Below are 16,247 nucleotides of genomic sequence, written 5' to 3'. Positions count from 1 at the left end.
AAGAAACTGGTAGACTGTAGTTGTTAAAGTTGGTTAGTAAATTATTAATTTGATCATTAAACAACATTCTCTGTTTAGAGTTTAGTATAGAGAATGGATGATGAAAAGTGATAACAGAATTTCCCAATTACAATCTAAAAAAAAACCTTGAAACAGGGTTTTACTTGATTTTGAAATTTCTTTGTACCATCAATTAATATTAATGACAATTCTTTGTGTTGTACAATAACTAATTGAAATCTTCCAATTACCGTGGAGTTATAGTACAATTACAATGTGTTATTAACTAACTGTATTGATTTACCTTACTAAAGCACATCTGTAATTATTTTGGTTAATCTGAACAAGGTTTAATCTCATTTAGCTATATCTATATTAATTGGATATGTATCTCTATGATGCAAGGATACAGTAAGCTCCTCCTCCTTCCACAGCACCATTGGTTGATATTGCACATATTGATGCCACAGTAAACAGCAAGATCCCATAGGCAATTCCAAACTGCAATAGAGTCACTAACAGTCCCGCGTTGCCAACTAAAAATCCTGGAAAAAAGACACCTATTTAAATATCTTGTTTTTAAATTTTTGTAGTCAATATTTATAACATATAAGACAAATGGGTGGATTTGTTGAACTTAGACCCAGCTGTACTGGCACCTATCTTAATATCAGCCATGTAAGAACAATGTTTAACCACTTTTACATTCTTATTTTTGGTCATAGAGTTACACAAGAGCTCATTTAAAAGATTTTATCAATATGAATCCAATCACTTTTAAATGTTTTATTTGTTATATTTTTATAGGCTATTACAAACCTCACAACTTGTAAGCACTTTTGAGTTTAAATATTAAAAGGTATACAAATACAAAATCACTTTATTTCTAAAATACATTAAGTATTGAAATGGTGTCAGGTAATTAAAAAAAAATTGTTCAAAGTGATTCATTGTGTACTTTCATGAAACTCAGCCACTTAGTAGAATGGATTGCTGATTAACCAGTCAGTATGGGCATTTTTTCAATCTTCTTCCAGAGAGACATCTTATTTCCTTTGACAGTAGGCTATGTAGCTTCATACCAATGTAAGAGGGTTTCTTCTCATAAAAAAAAAATTAAAATTCAAAATCATATGGATGTGTATTAATTGTACGGTATCTCTAAACTGAGACATCTTATGTGATTCTACTATAAATAATGGGGGCTTAAAAGTCTTTAAAGTTTAAAATTGTTTGTATGGTATAAAAGCTCTAAAGACAGTTTCGATATAGCCAGTATAGCAACAAAGTATAGCCAGAGTACTTGGTAACCTGTTTTTTGATTAATTTTTCAACCGACTTCAAATCTGAATCACATTAAAGTTAAGGAAAACCCAAATTGACTTTGCTGCTTCTACAAAACTTTTAACACTTCATTGGGAATGAACAAATGCATTAAGTTTAAATACACATTTGTAGTATATTACATCAATCTCAGAAAGTGAGTAAAATTAAATTTCAGTGTCTTTTTCAGTAAAAATGGCTGTTTCATGAAAATAGTCCATTTATATACATACACTTCCTTGATTAATGAAACTTATTCTAAAGGTCAAACACCACTTTCCCTTTTATGACCGGCATAGTATCTGTCTGACAAGCAGTGTTCCATTCATTTAAGTAGAATTAATTACTTGAAGAACATTTTAGATGAGAAGCAAACTAATCTCATAATAAGATATCTTATTATCAAGCTAATGTTTATAAACTTACATTGTTATATTTTCAGAAGTATTATGTTTATTTGTCTAAGCAAGTGATTATACCAGAGAATAATTAAAAAGCTCTATATATAATAAATAGTAAGTATATTGTCTTCTTTTAAGTAGTCTAACATCACTCACTAGCTTTATGTAAAATTGTGTATTTCTTCCTTCATCAATGAAAAATGTCTGTAAATATTATACACTACAAATCTAAAACTTAATTCAATTATTAAAATTTAGCGTTTTATCAAATTCCAGCTATAAATTTCTTAGATTTCTTAAACTTGTACATTGAGTGTATTTTGCGTCATTTGATTAGTGAATGTATTTTTCTGGACCACTTGAAGAAACAGTAGAAACAAGAGTAACGTACTGCATTATCACAACATGTTCAATGGTAGCAGTGACGTATGAGATAGTTTATTATCATGACATATTCCAGAGCAAATACCATTCACTGTTAAACAATCTGTTTCTCAATAACTGTGACACATTCTTTTTTCATTTTTGCACTTATAGTCACAATAAGCAGATATGTTCAACAAAGTCAAATTATCACTAAGCACCAAACTTGGACTTTATTCTTTTGAACACGATAAAAAGAGATACAATGTGAAGGAATTTGTTGTTTATAGTTATGTGTTTTTTTTTAATATTTGGCCATTATATATTATAAAAATGTTTCACTTACTCTGAATAATGTTTTTTATTCTATATAACAGTGATTATTTAAGATTTAGCTAGTTGTAAGGTAAATACAACTGTTTAAATCAATTAAATAAATTTCAATTTTACAAATGACCTTCTAAAACGTAGGATAAATATACACTACAAATTTGTGTATTGTAACTATTTTATTCTTCTTGGTTTAAAGATTCTTAGGCAGAACTTCTCTGGAATGCTCCCTGTTGTAAAAAAAGGAAAAAATTGTTTATTTTCAAATAAATATTTTGTTTTTTATATCAGTTATCTGAAAAGAATAGAACTTACTTAAGTATAAAATTTAAGTAAATAAATTCATACAAAGATTGCTAAAAAGCTTTATAAAAAGTAATCCTAACAGGAGTAAAAATTAACAGAAACAGCTGTAACTGACTGAATCCTAGAAGAAAAGAACTGCTTGTTACAGTCACACTAATGGAAACGTTCAACACTCAATATTACTACATAAAGTAAGAAAAAGTTTTTTCAGACATAGCGCCGTGAGAGAGCATTCGTCCTCCATAACAACAATAAGTACCAATGTTTGCATATTATTCTCTTTATTATTTTATTGTAACAACAAAAACAGTTACATACTTTGAATCTGTACATCATTAGAAATTTATTAGTATATAAAATTAAGATTATACAATAATATATCTTTACTAAAACGTCATTACAGAAAGATATGTTCTAAAGTTCATTAAATAAATGTTTGCCACTGTAAAAGCACTTTTAAACATTCATTCAATGACTTTGCCAGACCTAGGGTAAGGTCACTCCAAACTATAAGTAAATTTTCACTTTTTCAGTTTTTGATTGATTAGAGCTCTTTTAAATTTCTTCCTTACAAGATATATATAACACTCAAAGTGGGGAAATAGTTTTCAATCATAAAAAAAACTATTAAACATAAGTGTTACATACATTTTTGAGCATATTTTTGATCAAACAACCTCAAGACTTTGGTTTCTAAGGAAATATATAATCGCAACAATCACTTTCATTTACCTGAAACCATTATATTGTTTTGAAATCAATTTTTAAACAACTATCTAATCCTGAACTGCTAAAAAAATTTCTAAAAGGAAACATCTCAAATCATAATGAAACCTTAGGACCATAAGAACAATCACCAGCTTTTCAACACTGAAATTAGTTGTAAATTTGTTGCTTTAAATTGATCAGAAGCAATTCTTTCTTAATAATAGTTACATAATAAAAATAAAAATAATAGAACACATGGAATTTGTAACTATACAAAACGTAGTCAAAGCTATGGAACTCCAATAATTTGAAACCAGTGTATGAGGATGGTACAGCTGTTACTGATCTTGAAAACAAGATAAGGCTGAAAAGAACTTTAGAGAACATCTATGAATCTGCTAAAGACCTACCTAACCCCACATATAGCTCAATAGAACTTAAATACAACGAAAATGTTTGTTGTTAAATTACAATTTGCTTGCTTGTAGAAAATCTACTTTAAAAATTCTTTAGGATCTAGACCTACATACGAGTATATATTGAAAATGATTCAAGACAGGTTAACAAGATCTTTACCACATGTTTGTTGCATCTATATCTAGTACCTTACCCAGGAATTATATATATTTCAGCAGAAAAAGTAACAATTATATTAAATAATAAATTTAAAAAAAAATCATATTTACATTTATTTTTATATATTTGAAAAATGTTCTGTAAGAAACTATAAAAAGCACAATATAGGAATTATAAAAACTTTATGACCTGAGCTTATATGCAATATAATTTGTGTAATGTGTGTCCTAGAATTAACATTATGTTTCAGAGTGCCCTTAAGTGTGATTTTAATTTTTTATTAAATGCTTTAGGCCCAGTTGTAGTTTTCATTTTTTTGAAATTATGAAGGTTAACCTGAAAGTAGATTACGTTCTGCTCTGTAGCTGCAAGGGGCGGGACTGTTGTGCCAATTTTGTTGACAGGGCGTTTCTCCGTTTAGTGGCTATACAGCTGTGCTAGTGAGAGGTTACTGTCACTACCTGTGTTCTTAATTGCTAAATGCTTTGTTCTTTTACAATAGCAATTTAAAATGTGTGACGCAATTGAAAATCCCACTTGTTGTGAAGTGCTAATAGTAATAGTGGTAATACAGTTTTTGTTTGCTAAGTCCAATAAACCAACTGAGGTTTATCACCAACTCTGTGAAGTTACCGGGAACAATGTGATTACTGAAGGTGGAGTGTGTCAGTGGTACATTAGGTTTAAAAATGGCTGAACTAATGTGCACGAAGACGAACGAAGTAGATGGCCAAGCATTGTGACCGATGAAATTTTCTCTAAATTCAATAAGAAGATTAAAGAAGACCACCGATTCACAATAACAGAACTCTCAGGTTGGTTTTTCTCAAATTTCAAGGAGTCTGTTACACAAAATTGTTACACAGAAGTTAGGTTACCATAAATTGTGTGCAAGATGAGTACCAACTACACACACGACAAATCAGGCTCGAGAAGTCCTAGATGCTTTTAAGTGGGAGGTGTTTTCACATGAACCCCGTGACCACCACCTTTTTCCAGCATTGAAGACCTGGCGTTAATAAAGCTTTATAGTGACTACCAGGTTGAAGTCTCAGGCAGCAGAATTTTATAATGCTGGAATTCTAAAACTGGTCCATCAGTATGACAAGTGCCTAAATTTGTATGGTGACATGTTGAAAAATGAAATATTTTAGTAATGATAGTATTTTAGCGTCACTTTCAAATGTATATAATAAAATTTTTTTCTTATACTGTTTTTATTATATCAAAATGTAATATACTATCTGGACAACCCTTGTATGATAAAAAATTTTCTTAACAATATAGACTGAGTTTTTATATAGAACTAGCAGTTTCCCGCGGCTTCGCACACAATTTCCTGTTGAAAAACAGTACACTATATTCACGTACTATTTTTCTGTCACATTCTTATATACTCCTGAGATAATTGATAGTCGTTCCTTCGTGAGCCTCTTGGGCGCATTATGAAGGTACCCGTATGAACCATATTTCCTACATCTGTCTTTCGTGGTTTTAGCTAAGTGTTCATAAGTTATTCAGTACAATTACTTTATATAGATGAATGTCAATAAACTAATTTGGTTTTAAAGAATCAAATTAGGTTTGTTAAAATAAATTTTCTGTCTAATAAATTTCCAGAATTATTGTGGAGTTTGCCTTGTGCTCCGATCAAGAAAATGTATCAATGAAAACCAATTTCGATCATAAAGCTTCTTCTTTCGGCTCCTTTCATTTACATTCGATCTAACCAAATTCGATTACCTTATGTACAAACTATCACGGCTTTGTACAATGAGGTGGTTTTTATAACAGCGTTCAATAGTATTTTCATTGCATTAGATAGTTTATTGATTATTGGTGCAATCTAAATTTAAAATTAGGTAATAACTTCGTCTATGCAATCTGCATTACACTACTAATCAAGCACTTTACAATAATAATTTTCTAAATTTTTAATGTAAACAAATGTTTCTGCCTCTTTGATGAACTTCAGCTGAAAGTATTAACAGCTGTTAAGTATCAGTTCATGTTGTATTACGTGTCGCAGCGCAGTCTGCCAGATCGAAGGTAAAACATTCTAAAATCAACAACAACTTAGAAATTAAAAATTAATTAATAAAACATTTTCCAGTGGACTCTAAAAGTATGCCTATGTTACTTCCAGGAACGTGTAGAATCACTGTACAAAATTTCACGATGTTTCGTGCATTGGTTCCAGTATTATAACGGAACATACAAACAAACATTCGCATTTATATATATAGATTTCAAATAATGTTCTGAATAAACATAATGTCTCTGTTTCTATTTTTTGCTAAACATTAACAAAGCGTATCACTCGAGGGGCTTGAAATATTTAATTTATGTTTGTCCACATGATATCTCGAGGAATTTACTTATATATAGATTCTTTGTATAAAGTTTGTTTATTATGATGGAAGGGTTGTGAAGGAAACAGGAGTTTTTCCAGACATTTGCCATTGTTTAGTGATATAAAAAATCAGTAACACTAAGTTTCAAAATCTGTCGTCTGATCTCTTCCTCAAGATCGTTTTTAGATATGTCATGTTTGTTCTTACTTTTCTTCTATTTTCCAGTTTTCATCTCATCAATAGAAACTGGACAATTTGGATTTAAAGGAGCAAGGTTATTATCTTGTAACCATTTAAAACATTGCTCAGTGTTTATCAAATTATTTTGAGCCAATATTTGCATATTCATAGCCATTGTGCCTATAGTTGTCACTATCCTCCTCCTACATAGACGAAATAACAGCTGGTACAGTAATGATGTTACTAGTCTAAATAAAGAAAGCTGGCAATGATTACTTATGAATATCTATAGGTCAAATGTCGTATTCGATAGTATCGATATTTAAGATCAATAAACATAATCCGATTGTGTTGGTGGCTGCTTATTATACTGTAGCCAGCTACAGTATAACAAGAGGCCACAACCACAATAGTATCATATTTATGATTATCTAAACTATAGAAACAAAAATGTTAACACAAATTACATTACATAAAAGCTATCTATGTTGTGTATTTATAAAATGGGGTAGGGTACGATAAGCGGACCCGGTTTTTATATCGAAATTGGCAAACGATATTACTTAATCATAACCATCGATATAATCAATCGAAACTGATTAATTATTTTGAACTATTAACTTAAATAATCTATATCAACAGCTGCAAACACTCTAAAATAATACACGTAGGATAATATTTCAATTTTACATAGCCTAAGTAATTCTGAATATTAAAAATGGCAGTCGATTTTAGAAAACTATACAACGTTGCTTCTTCGTGGCTTCAACATGTTGGACTCGTACCGAAAAACCCATTATGTGAAATTTGTGGAAAAGACACAATTATAACTGTGAGAGGAGTATAATATGGTCGTCTTCAGTTTTCCTAATTTTGGTTAAAATAATTTGTTTGATCATTGTAAATATTAAATTCATATTTTAATTTAAAACATATGATTGTTATTGAGGACTATAGATACTTTTATATCGATTGATAGTCTAGGATTTGAGATGCAAATATTAACTTAGGTATCGATGACTATATTCTTCAATATAAAAAACCGGATCCGCTTATCGTACCCTACCCATAAAATGTAATAAACAAAACAGTTTTAACATTTAGTATTTTTTACTGTTTTTAAGGATATACTATGATTCTATTGTGGTGGTGGCCTCTTATTATACCCTATAGGTCCCACTATTGTTTACAAGTATATTTTGTACTCACCAACTCTCAAAAAAAGTAAGGCACTGAACATGGACAGAGCAACTGGGCTAAAAACTCCTGCAAATGTTCCCAAGGTTCGGCTACTGGAAGTTTCACCACCGAGGCTTCCGAATTCCACATAGCCATTTTCTGCAGACAATCCTGCATTTCGTTTGAATCCAAAAATTCCAGCAATGCCATGGAAAATTCTTCTTCGCAAAATTAGAGGAACTTTGTCATTAGATTTTTCACCTGCAGATGCAATATTGTCAGAGTCATTTGTTGATCCTTCATTGGGAGCCAACATTCTGATCATTTATAATTTGAAATAAAGCATAAAACTATTTAGGAGTGTCGATTAGATAAACATAATGGTATACAGATTAATACATTAAGAGATCTCTGCTAGTGTGATATTTCCGGAAGTCTAGCCTAAGTGAACAATATTATTAAGTTGAACTAAATTAATCAATTTATGAAATATTAAGCTATAATGATAAATTTAACCTGTTGGTTCACAAATATAAAACTAAGCAACTCCACTTACGGAGAATTAATTAGAAACATTTCTATTATAAAATGTGTAAACGTCAACAAGTTCAAATTACTAACATAACCAACAATTGTCAACGCAGAACAAAGACCTGCACTCTATATTCGCAGTTTCATTGGTTCACGTTCACTTCACTCACTCTTGTCTGGTCAGTTTGACGTTCACTTACTTCGAACTTCAATAAGCTAGTTAGTAGTCACTAGTGACTAATTTGTCAGTCAAAAAGTGCACAACTCAGAATCTTTAAGTTCCGCAACTACCACAACAAGGGAAATCAGCTGAACTTAGTTGACAGTTGACAGTGTAGCCAACGAAGTGTTAAATTTTCCTTGCATTACCACTTTATTATTTCTACTTTCGGATCAAAAAGTGTAGATACCCGAGTTTGAAAGATAACCAAAAACTAAACTGATACAACTAGAATAACGAGAGGTACATTAAAATTTAGTTTGGATGTTTTTGCATTTACATATACTGTATAAAACAAATTATTTACAAACAGTAACGTCCAGTTTTTATGTCTATAACAGGCGTCACTTTTCAACCGAATTGTAATTATTAAAAAAAATCATAATTTGGAAACTTGTGCATTGTGATCCGATTAAGAATATTTTTTATATTTAAGTTACGGTAGGTAAAAATTTACTGTTTTTGATTGTATTATTTACAATTATATGAAATAATTTGTAGTTAAATTACCACCAGATTATTTTTTTTAATTTTTGACCGGCATCCTGGCGGTTGACACGATCAGGTGACAGCCACGGTATATTAACAATCCTTATAAGTTAAATCTATGCTAAAATCTAAACGCTATTAATAGCGGTTTACATAATAACATGCCAAAGAATGACTGAAAGGTCCCTATAACACGACAAATGCTAATTTTTTTACTAGCTGGTGAAGAATAAAAGTTAAGATAGGAATACAACTTAAAACTCTGTCTTATGATTTAAAATTGCATACTCAAAGCAGTAGATTTGGACCTTGTATACAGATTTTGTCTTAATCGGATCACAATTTTCCAAATTATGAATTTTCAAAGTTGCAGTTTGACTGAATAGAGCTACAAACTGGTACCCCTTTACATTGCCATCGTCATACAAAGTAAAAGTTATTGTTTTTAAATTATTTACTTTATATGTCTAAACGCAGAAATAATCAAGATAAATTAGAATGTAATTTACATTTCATCCAATAGGCGAATCATGGACAAATTGTTCTTTGATTCATGGGGTATGAAAATAGTCACCTTCATTCGGACCGATGTATTACTTAAATCTGGATAACCCAACGGATGTCTAGGAGCGATACATCATAATCACAAATGTCGACATATTGTGGTAAAAAGGGTTAGTCAATAGGTTTAGTTTACTTCCAAGGTTTGTTGTTCTAGTGTGTTGGGCTCTCTTAATTTAAAAGAATGCTGAAAGACTGAATGCCAGGGAGTGTTGTCTACCCTCTCCACCTTTACTGGAAGAGGCTATAAAACAACCTTCCCTTCTTCCAAGATGACAATAAACAGATAATGTTCGTTATCCCTCCTCATGGGATCTTGATATGAAGCAGCCCCTACGACCTTGCATATCTCGAATATCCTGTCACTTAGGAAGCAGTGTAAAGGCTTTGTATAAAAAAGTGCAATGCACTCCACACTTTGAATAACTTTCTGTGCGGGGAGTTTTAAACATTAGTGTAAACAGATTGCAATATTGTATCTCTGGATTTCTTCTCATTATGTAACGATTGTAAATAATGCATTACATTTTAAATTATCTTTAATTAGTGACTCCTCAAATACAAGATTAATAGGTTGGTATTATAACGTCTTCACAGCGAATACTGAGTGGAACCGGCTATCCCGAACCTTATTTTGCGCCGCAAGGCTTCTGCCGCAATCAACTTATTAAACTACTGTACAATGTCTAACTAAAATGCAAGTAGTTAACACATTTACTGATTGAGACTGGCTACTCTTAATCTTATTCTGCGTCGTAAAGTGTCTGTCCCATTCAACATGTTAAACTACAATACAATAGCTGTCTAGCTATGACACGTACAGTTAACACCTTCACTGTAACTTTATACTGAGTGAGGCTACTCTCAATCTTAAATTTTACAACATAAGATGTCTGTCCCAGTCAACATGTTAAACTACAATACAATAGCTGTCTAGCTATGACACTTGCAGTTAACACCTTCACTGCAACTTTATACTGAGTGAGGCCAGTTACTCTCAATTTTATTTTGTAACATAAGCTGTCTGTCACAGTCAAGATTTTAATCTATAATACAACAGCTGCGTGTCAAGTTATAATACTTGTAATTAATACCTTCACTTAGTAAGACTGGCTCTGCTCGCTCTTATTCTGCGCCGGAGATTAGAAAACTATCCTTTCGTGCATTTTATGATCTTTCTCCTATGGTTCTCTGTTAAATTGTCTGATTCTTATTGTTTATGTTTATACTGTTTTTTTAATCTCTTTTAAGCCCCAGCGTCAGATATGCTGTCTTCGAAGTGCACTGGTTAAAAAAAAAATTAAAGTACAAAGTACATGATTGGACCTCCCGAGGTTTAAAACCGTGATCTCTCGGTTAGAGAGCCGAGACTATAACCATTAGTCTACTGAGGAGGACTGTTCACTGTCCAGTAATTTGGAGGTTCAATGGGTCTTGCAATGAACGAGTATGCTAGTTCCAGTAAATTAAGTTTGGCTGCTGAATAATTTATTCCAGAAAACTCTGGTGTAGAATTCAATAATTTTAACAACATTGATCTTGAAAATGAATCCTTTATTTAAGCTGAACCAAAAAGGAAGAGAATCAAGACTACAACCATTAGTCTACGGAGGAGGACTAAAATGTACACACTATAAATGTAAAGAAACTAGCTGATACCTGCGGCTTCGCACGCAATTTCCCGTTGAAAACAGTACACTATATTCACTTATTCTTTTTCTATCACATTCTAAACATTGCTGAGATAATTGACAGTCGTTCCTTCGTGAGCCTCTTGGGCGCATTATGAAGGTATGTATCATATTCCTGCCTCTATCTTTCGTGGTTTTTGCTAGGTGTTGATAAGTTATTCAGAACAGTTACTGTATACGGATGAATCTCGGTAAACTAATTAGGTTATAAAGAATCACATTCGGTCTGTTAAAATTAATTTTCTGTCTAATATATTTCCAGTATTATTGCCTTCAAGAAAATGTATCAAAGAAACCAAGTTTCGATCATAAAGTGTCTTCTTTCGGCTCTTTTCATTTAACTTCGATGTAACCAAATTCGATTACCTTATGTGCAAACATTCACGGATTTGTATAATGAGGTTGTTTTCATAATAGCATTTAATAGTATTTTCTTTGAATTAAATAGTTTATTGATCATTGATGCAATGTGAATTTAAAAACATTACTGATCAAGCACTTTACAATAAAAATGTTTTAAATTTTAAATGTAAACAAATGTTTCTGCCTCTTTGATGAACTTCAGCTGAAAGTATTATCAGCTGTTAAGTATCAGTTCGCTTTGTATTACGTGTCGTAGCGCAGTCTGTCGGATCCAATATAAAACACACCAACATCAACAACAATTTATAATAAAAAAAATTAATGAAATAAACTATTAAAATCTCTAAAAGTATGCCTATGTTACTTCCAGGAACGTGTAGAATCACTGTACAAAATTTCACGATGTTTCGTGCATTGGTTCCAGAGTTATAACGGAACATACAAACAAACATTCGCATTTATATATATATATATATATATATATATATATATATATATATATATATATATATATATAGATTAAAACTAGTGGTTAAAATAATTAAACATGTGGTTGTACTGTCATAAAACAATGTTCACACAGAACAGTTGATTAAATTAATTGACAGGTTTTTTCCTTCTGTTTTAAGCCTCAGCTTAGTTATGTCGGCTTCGATGTACACTGTTTTATTTTTCAAAGTACACACACACACACACACACACACACACACACACTGTTTCGTGTTTATACATAATTGGCCCTCCCCGGGATTTGAATCCAAAACAAACAAACAAAGGCACTTTCGCATTTATAATATTATTCTTGTTATAGTAGGCCTACCATCAAGAGCCTTTCATCGCAAAATGTTATACCAGATAATAAACAAAGAAAATAACAAATAACAATCACTCAATATATATACTCTTTGTACATAATATTGTTACATACATTATATAATATTACACTGTAGTACTTTATATTATTTAACAATGTTGTGAAACAGTGTTGTGTTTCCTAGCTTGGTAATGATTTGTGAGTTTCGCATAATATGTTCAATCTATACACTCCTACAGATAAAGAAATACTATAAAAAAGGAGTATGCTTTTATGTATGGCTCTACGGGTTATTTATCACAAAACTATACATTTTATAAAACTTGATTGTATTTAAGTTACGTTTCGTCAACTTTGGACATTTTTATTGCACATGCACACAATTATCTCTCCCAGGTACACATATTCTTTTTACAACAGGTTTGTATGCTTTTCGATGCACAATATATATATATATATATATATATATATATATATATATATATATATATATATATATATATATATATATATATATATATATATATATATAAAAGGTGTTTGAAAAGTCTGGGTACGGCTTAATATTTTACAAACCATAGCAGATAACATCTATAAACTTTGCACAGTGTCATATGGCTATGTAAACTATTTTTCCTTGCTATTACCATGACATGCCAACCATGGGGGGACGGCCCACAGAGGGAAACATGGAAATCTTAAATTAAAGCATGTGTCGAGTGATACTTCATTTTAAAGAGCTCACTTAGTAGAGCTGAATGCCACAAACCGCATCTCAAAAGGTTTATCCAATCAGAAATGGCGGGTTGTTTTAGTTACACATTGTGAAGTACATTATGCGCTGTCATTTCTGACTGGATCGTCGTATTCTAATGCGGTAGGCGGCGTTTTTTCTGTACATTGCATTCTGTAAAATAATCTGTACATTGCCAAACAAACTGTGACGTAGAAAAAACTATTACATGTTCCATAGTTAAAGACTATAGAAACACACCTGCAAAATAAAAAAATGTATATCATGGGAAATGGGTGAACTTTTAGACTCCAAGGTGACCAATTAATTACCATATACATTAGCTAGTAAACATTTACAATATAATATAAGAAATGTTTGGCCATACTATAAAACCTATCTTATACTAGCGCTATTATAACTCTTATTATAATTTCCTAAGTTCCTTTTAAGTTAATTTAATTTTTCAATACATCAAATATTCTCCATTTCAACTGAAGAATATCATTCAGAACGAAACAATTAGTGCAGTAAGATTATACTAAAACAGACAATTTTGCTCTATACCTTAATAAGAACTTCATTAACACAGTAGCCAAATAGCACAAATAGCCACCTTCACATAAGCCCAAATTAGAATAGTAATATACTAACATGGGAGGTTAGTCAACCCCACGTATAAGAAAACAACCCCCCCCCCCCCATAGAGCCCAACATTTAGCAATTGACATAGGGAACACGAGAAAGAAAATTTGCTACTAAACAAGGTGTTGCTTATTAGGTTGGATGAAACATTTTAAGTATGTAGCTCATTTCATTCTTGAGATGTTCTGTGGACAGACACAAAGAATCATAAAGAGTTTTAATAAGAAAACAATATCAGAATAGTCGTGAAAAGTAGGATATCTGAGATATTGATGAAGCGTGGAAAGTATTTGGAAAAATACAGGCAATTTTAAAATAAAAATATGAATAGTAACAATTTTGTTCAACGTAGATGATGAAATATTGAAAAAATTGTATTTGAAAATAAATTTCCTTTAGTCACGTTAGATGGTTCAAATGGTATTTCAATAGAAATATCGTCCAGATCTCCTTTACTTTCCAGGTCAGATTTGTCTTCAATGTTAGAACATGTCCCTTTACACTGAAGTCGGTGTTTAGTAAAAACAGGTCTGCCTGTCAACATTCACAACTTCTCTAGCAGTCCTTTCAATTGGTGGAGACAAGCTGTAGCAGTGTATTCGGAGCAGCAGCATGGTTAATGAAATCATGCCGCAATTCCTAAACCTTTTCTATACCTATTACTCAGAAAACAAATAATTTGCAAGCCACTGCAACATTTTATATTCTGTGTAAATCTGTTTACATAACTATTTATGTAGATATAAATAATTAATATCATACAGTAACATTAAATGTGGAGTAATGGTTTTGTACATTGTAACACTTTGAATAGGAAATTGTGTATCCTTAATAAGAAAAATATGCAAGACTAATTTGAAAAAGTCATGCACAGCTTTGAAACAAAATGATAATTCATTCAACACTTTATTCCTTGGATCGGGCCAGCAGTAACAGATAAAACCGCACCAAAATGCATTAAGTAGGCTATACAGGTACACATATTTTGCTGTTATTCTTACATTTTTCAAATTTAGGCAACGCATCATCAAAGAAATACAACAAAATAATTTAAGAAATTGTTTTATCAGTGTTAACAACAATTATATTTAAACCCTTATTACTATTAAGGGACTTAAAACATGGTTATCCAATTAGTTTCATACATAAATAATATTCTATTATATTTATATTGATTTCAAAGAGTAAATTTATATTATTTTGTTCAAGATTTTAAATTTAATTGATTTAAATTTTGTAAATACAAACAATTAAACTAATGTTAGAATGGTAAATGCTATTTCAAATTGATTTATTAAGTTTGTAAGGTTTTGTAGTTTGGTTTAGTTTAAGATTAAGGTTGTGACATATTATGAGCAAGGGTTGCTGTGAGAGGATTTAATAATAGGTTAGATTGGCAGTACAATACCCTCAAATGAACCAACACATATTTTATTTTGTGACAACATCTCATTAAATTGATTAAACATTTTAATTAACAATTGATTGGGTCAACCGATATATTAAGCGCAAATTTTAATACCTTAATACTTTGAAGACATATTTAATATTAAATTACTCATTACAATTTATTTTAAATTTAATTCATTATAACATTTACTAGTAATTTTGTAGTGTTGCAATAATTATGAGTTCATGGACTAACGTGAGAAACTTTCTTTTAAATAGCTAAACATTTACATGAATTTACATTTCGAAATTGTGAACATTTAAATAGATATGGAATTGAAAATGATTAATGAACCCTAAAATATACTAAGTTCTTAAAATTACTTACATTATATTTCACATCACACTTATTACGCCTAGAGATATTTTTCCGCACACGAACACCAACACTAGCACTCCCGAACCTCGCTTTTCTACTTCCCGTCCTCGACTTCCTTTCCTCCTTGTTCTTCAGTTTTGATGTTATTCTCCCGCCAGCTCAAGACCACGCCTCTGCCAAATCTCTCCATCATAATTGGTGAGTACCAATTTTTCATATCAGCATGTCTGCCCCTTACATCGTCGCACGGTTATTTTTATATATAAGCATTTCCGCTGCTTGAACAAGCATTTCCTGTTTGTTCACCTTCGGTGTCTGGGCGGATGTGCGTATCCACTTACATCCGGAGGATGTTTGTCTCGAATTGTAATACAAGACTTCCTTTCCAGCAACTATCTGTACATCGATTCTATGAATTTTATTTTACTAATAATTACATATGTCTTACATTCCCCTGGCTTAATGACGATTCTACCTACGAATCGTACTTATTGTCTAATTAAGGTTATCCATTGGGTAGTCACGTTCATGTACTGTAGGCTTCAGGAATTTTATTTTGATGTTGTTAATGTGGATGAAGTAGAGGTCTATAAAAAGAAGTAGTGTTAATATAGAAGTCCAGGCTAATAAAATGTACAAAATGAGTTCCGTGTTGTTTACTATGTTGTTGTCGTCGTGTTTTAGCTGGAAGTGGTGTTGTCTTTGTAGATTG

General features: G+C 31.3%; 1 protein-coding gene across 1 annotated transcript in view; it reads right to left on the bottom strand.

Moving 5' to 3' along the window:
- LOC124362721 (solute carrier family 12 member 9) overlaps positions 1-8,558 on the bottom strand; it is a 39,177-nt gene extending 30,619 nt beyond the window's left edge. Inside the window, exons 1-2 of the mRNA XM_046817452.1 lie at positions 7,751-8,558; positions 411-545 (exon numbers count right to left, since the gene is read on the bottom strand). Coding sequence (XP_046673408.1) covers positions 411-545; positions 7,751-8,045 — 430 coding nt within the window. The 5' untranslated portion in view covers positions 8,046-8,558. The remainder of the gene's footprint in view (positions 1-410; positions 546-7,750) is intronic.
- Between the last annotated feature and the right edge of the window lie 7,689 nt (positions 8,559-16,247).

The sequence above is a fragment of the Homalodisca vitripennis genome, chromosome 5, assembly GCF_021130785.1.
Source record: "Homalodisca vitripennis isolate AUS2020 chromosome 5, UT_GWSS_2.1, whole genome shotgun sequence".
Taxonomy (NCBI): Eukaryota; Metazoa; Arthropoda; class Insecta; order Hemiptera; family Cicadellidae; genus Homalodisca; species Homalodisca vitripennis.
The sequence above is the reverse complement of the archived record's forward strand: the minus strand, read 5'-3'. Positions and strand labels throughout refer to the sequence as shown.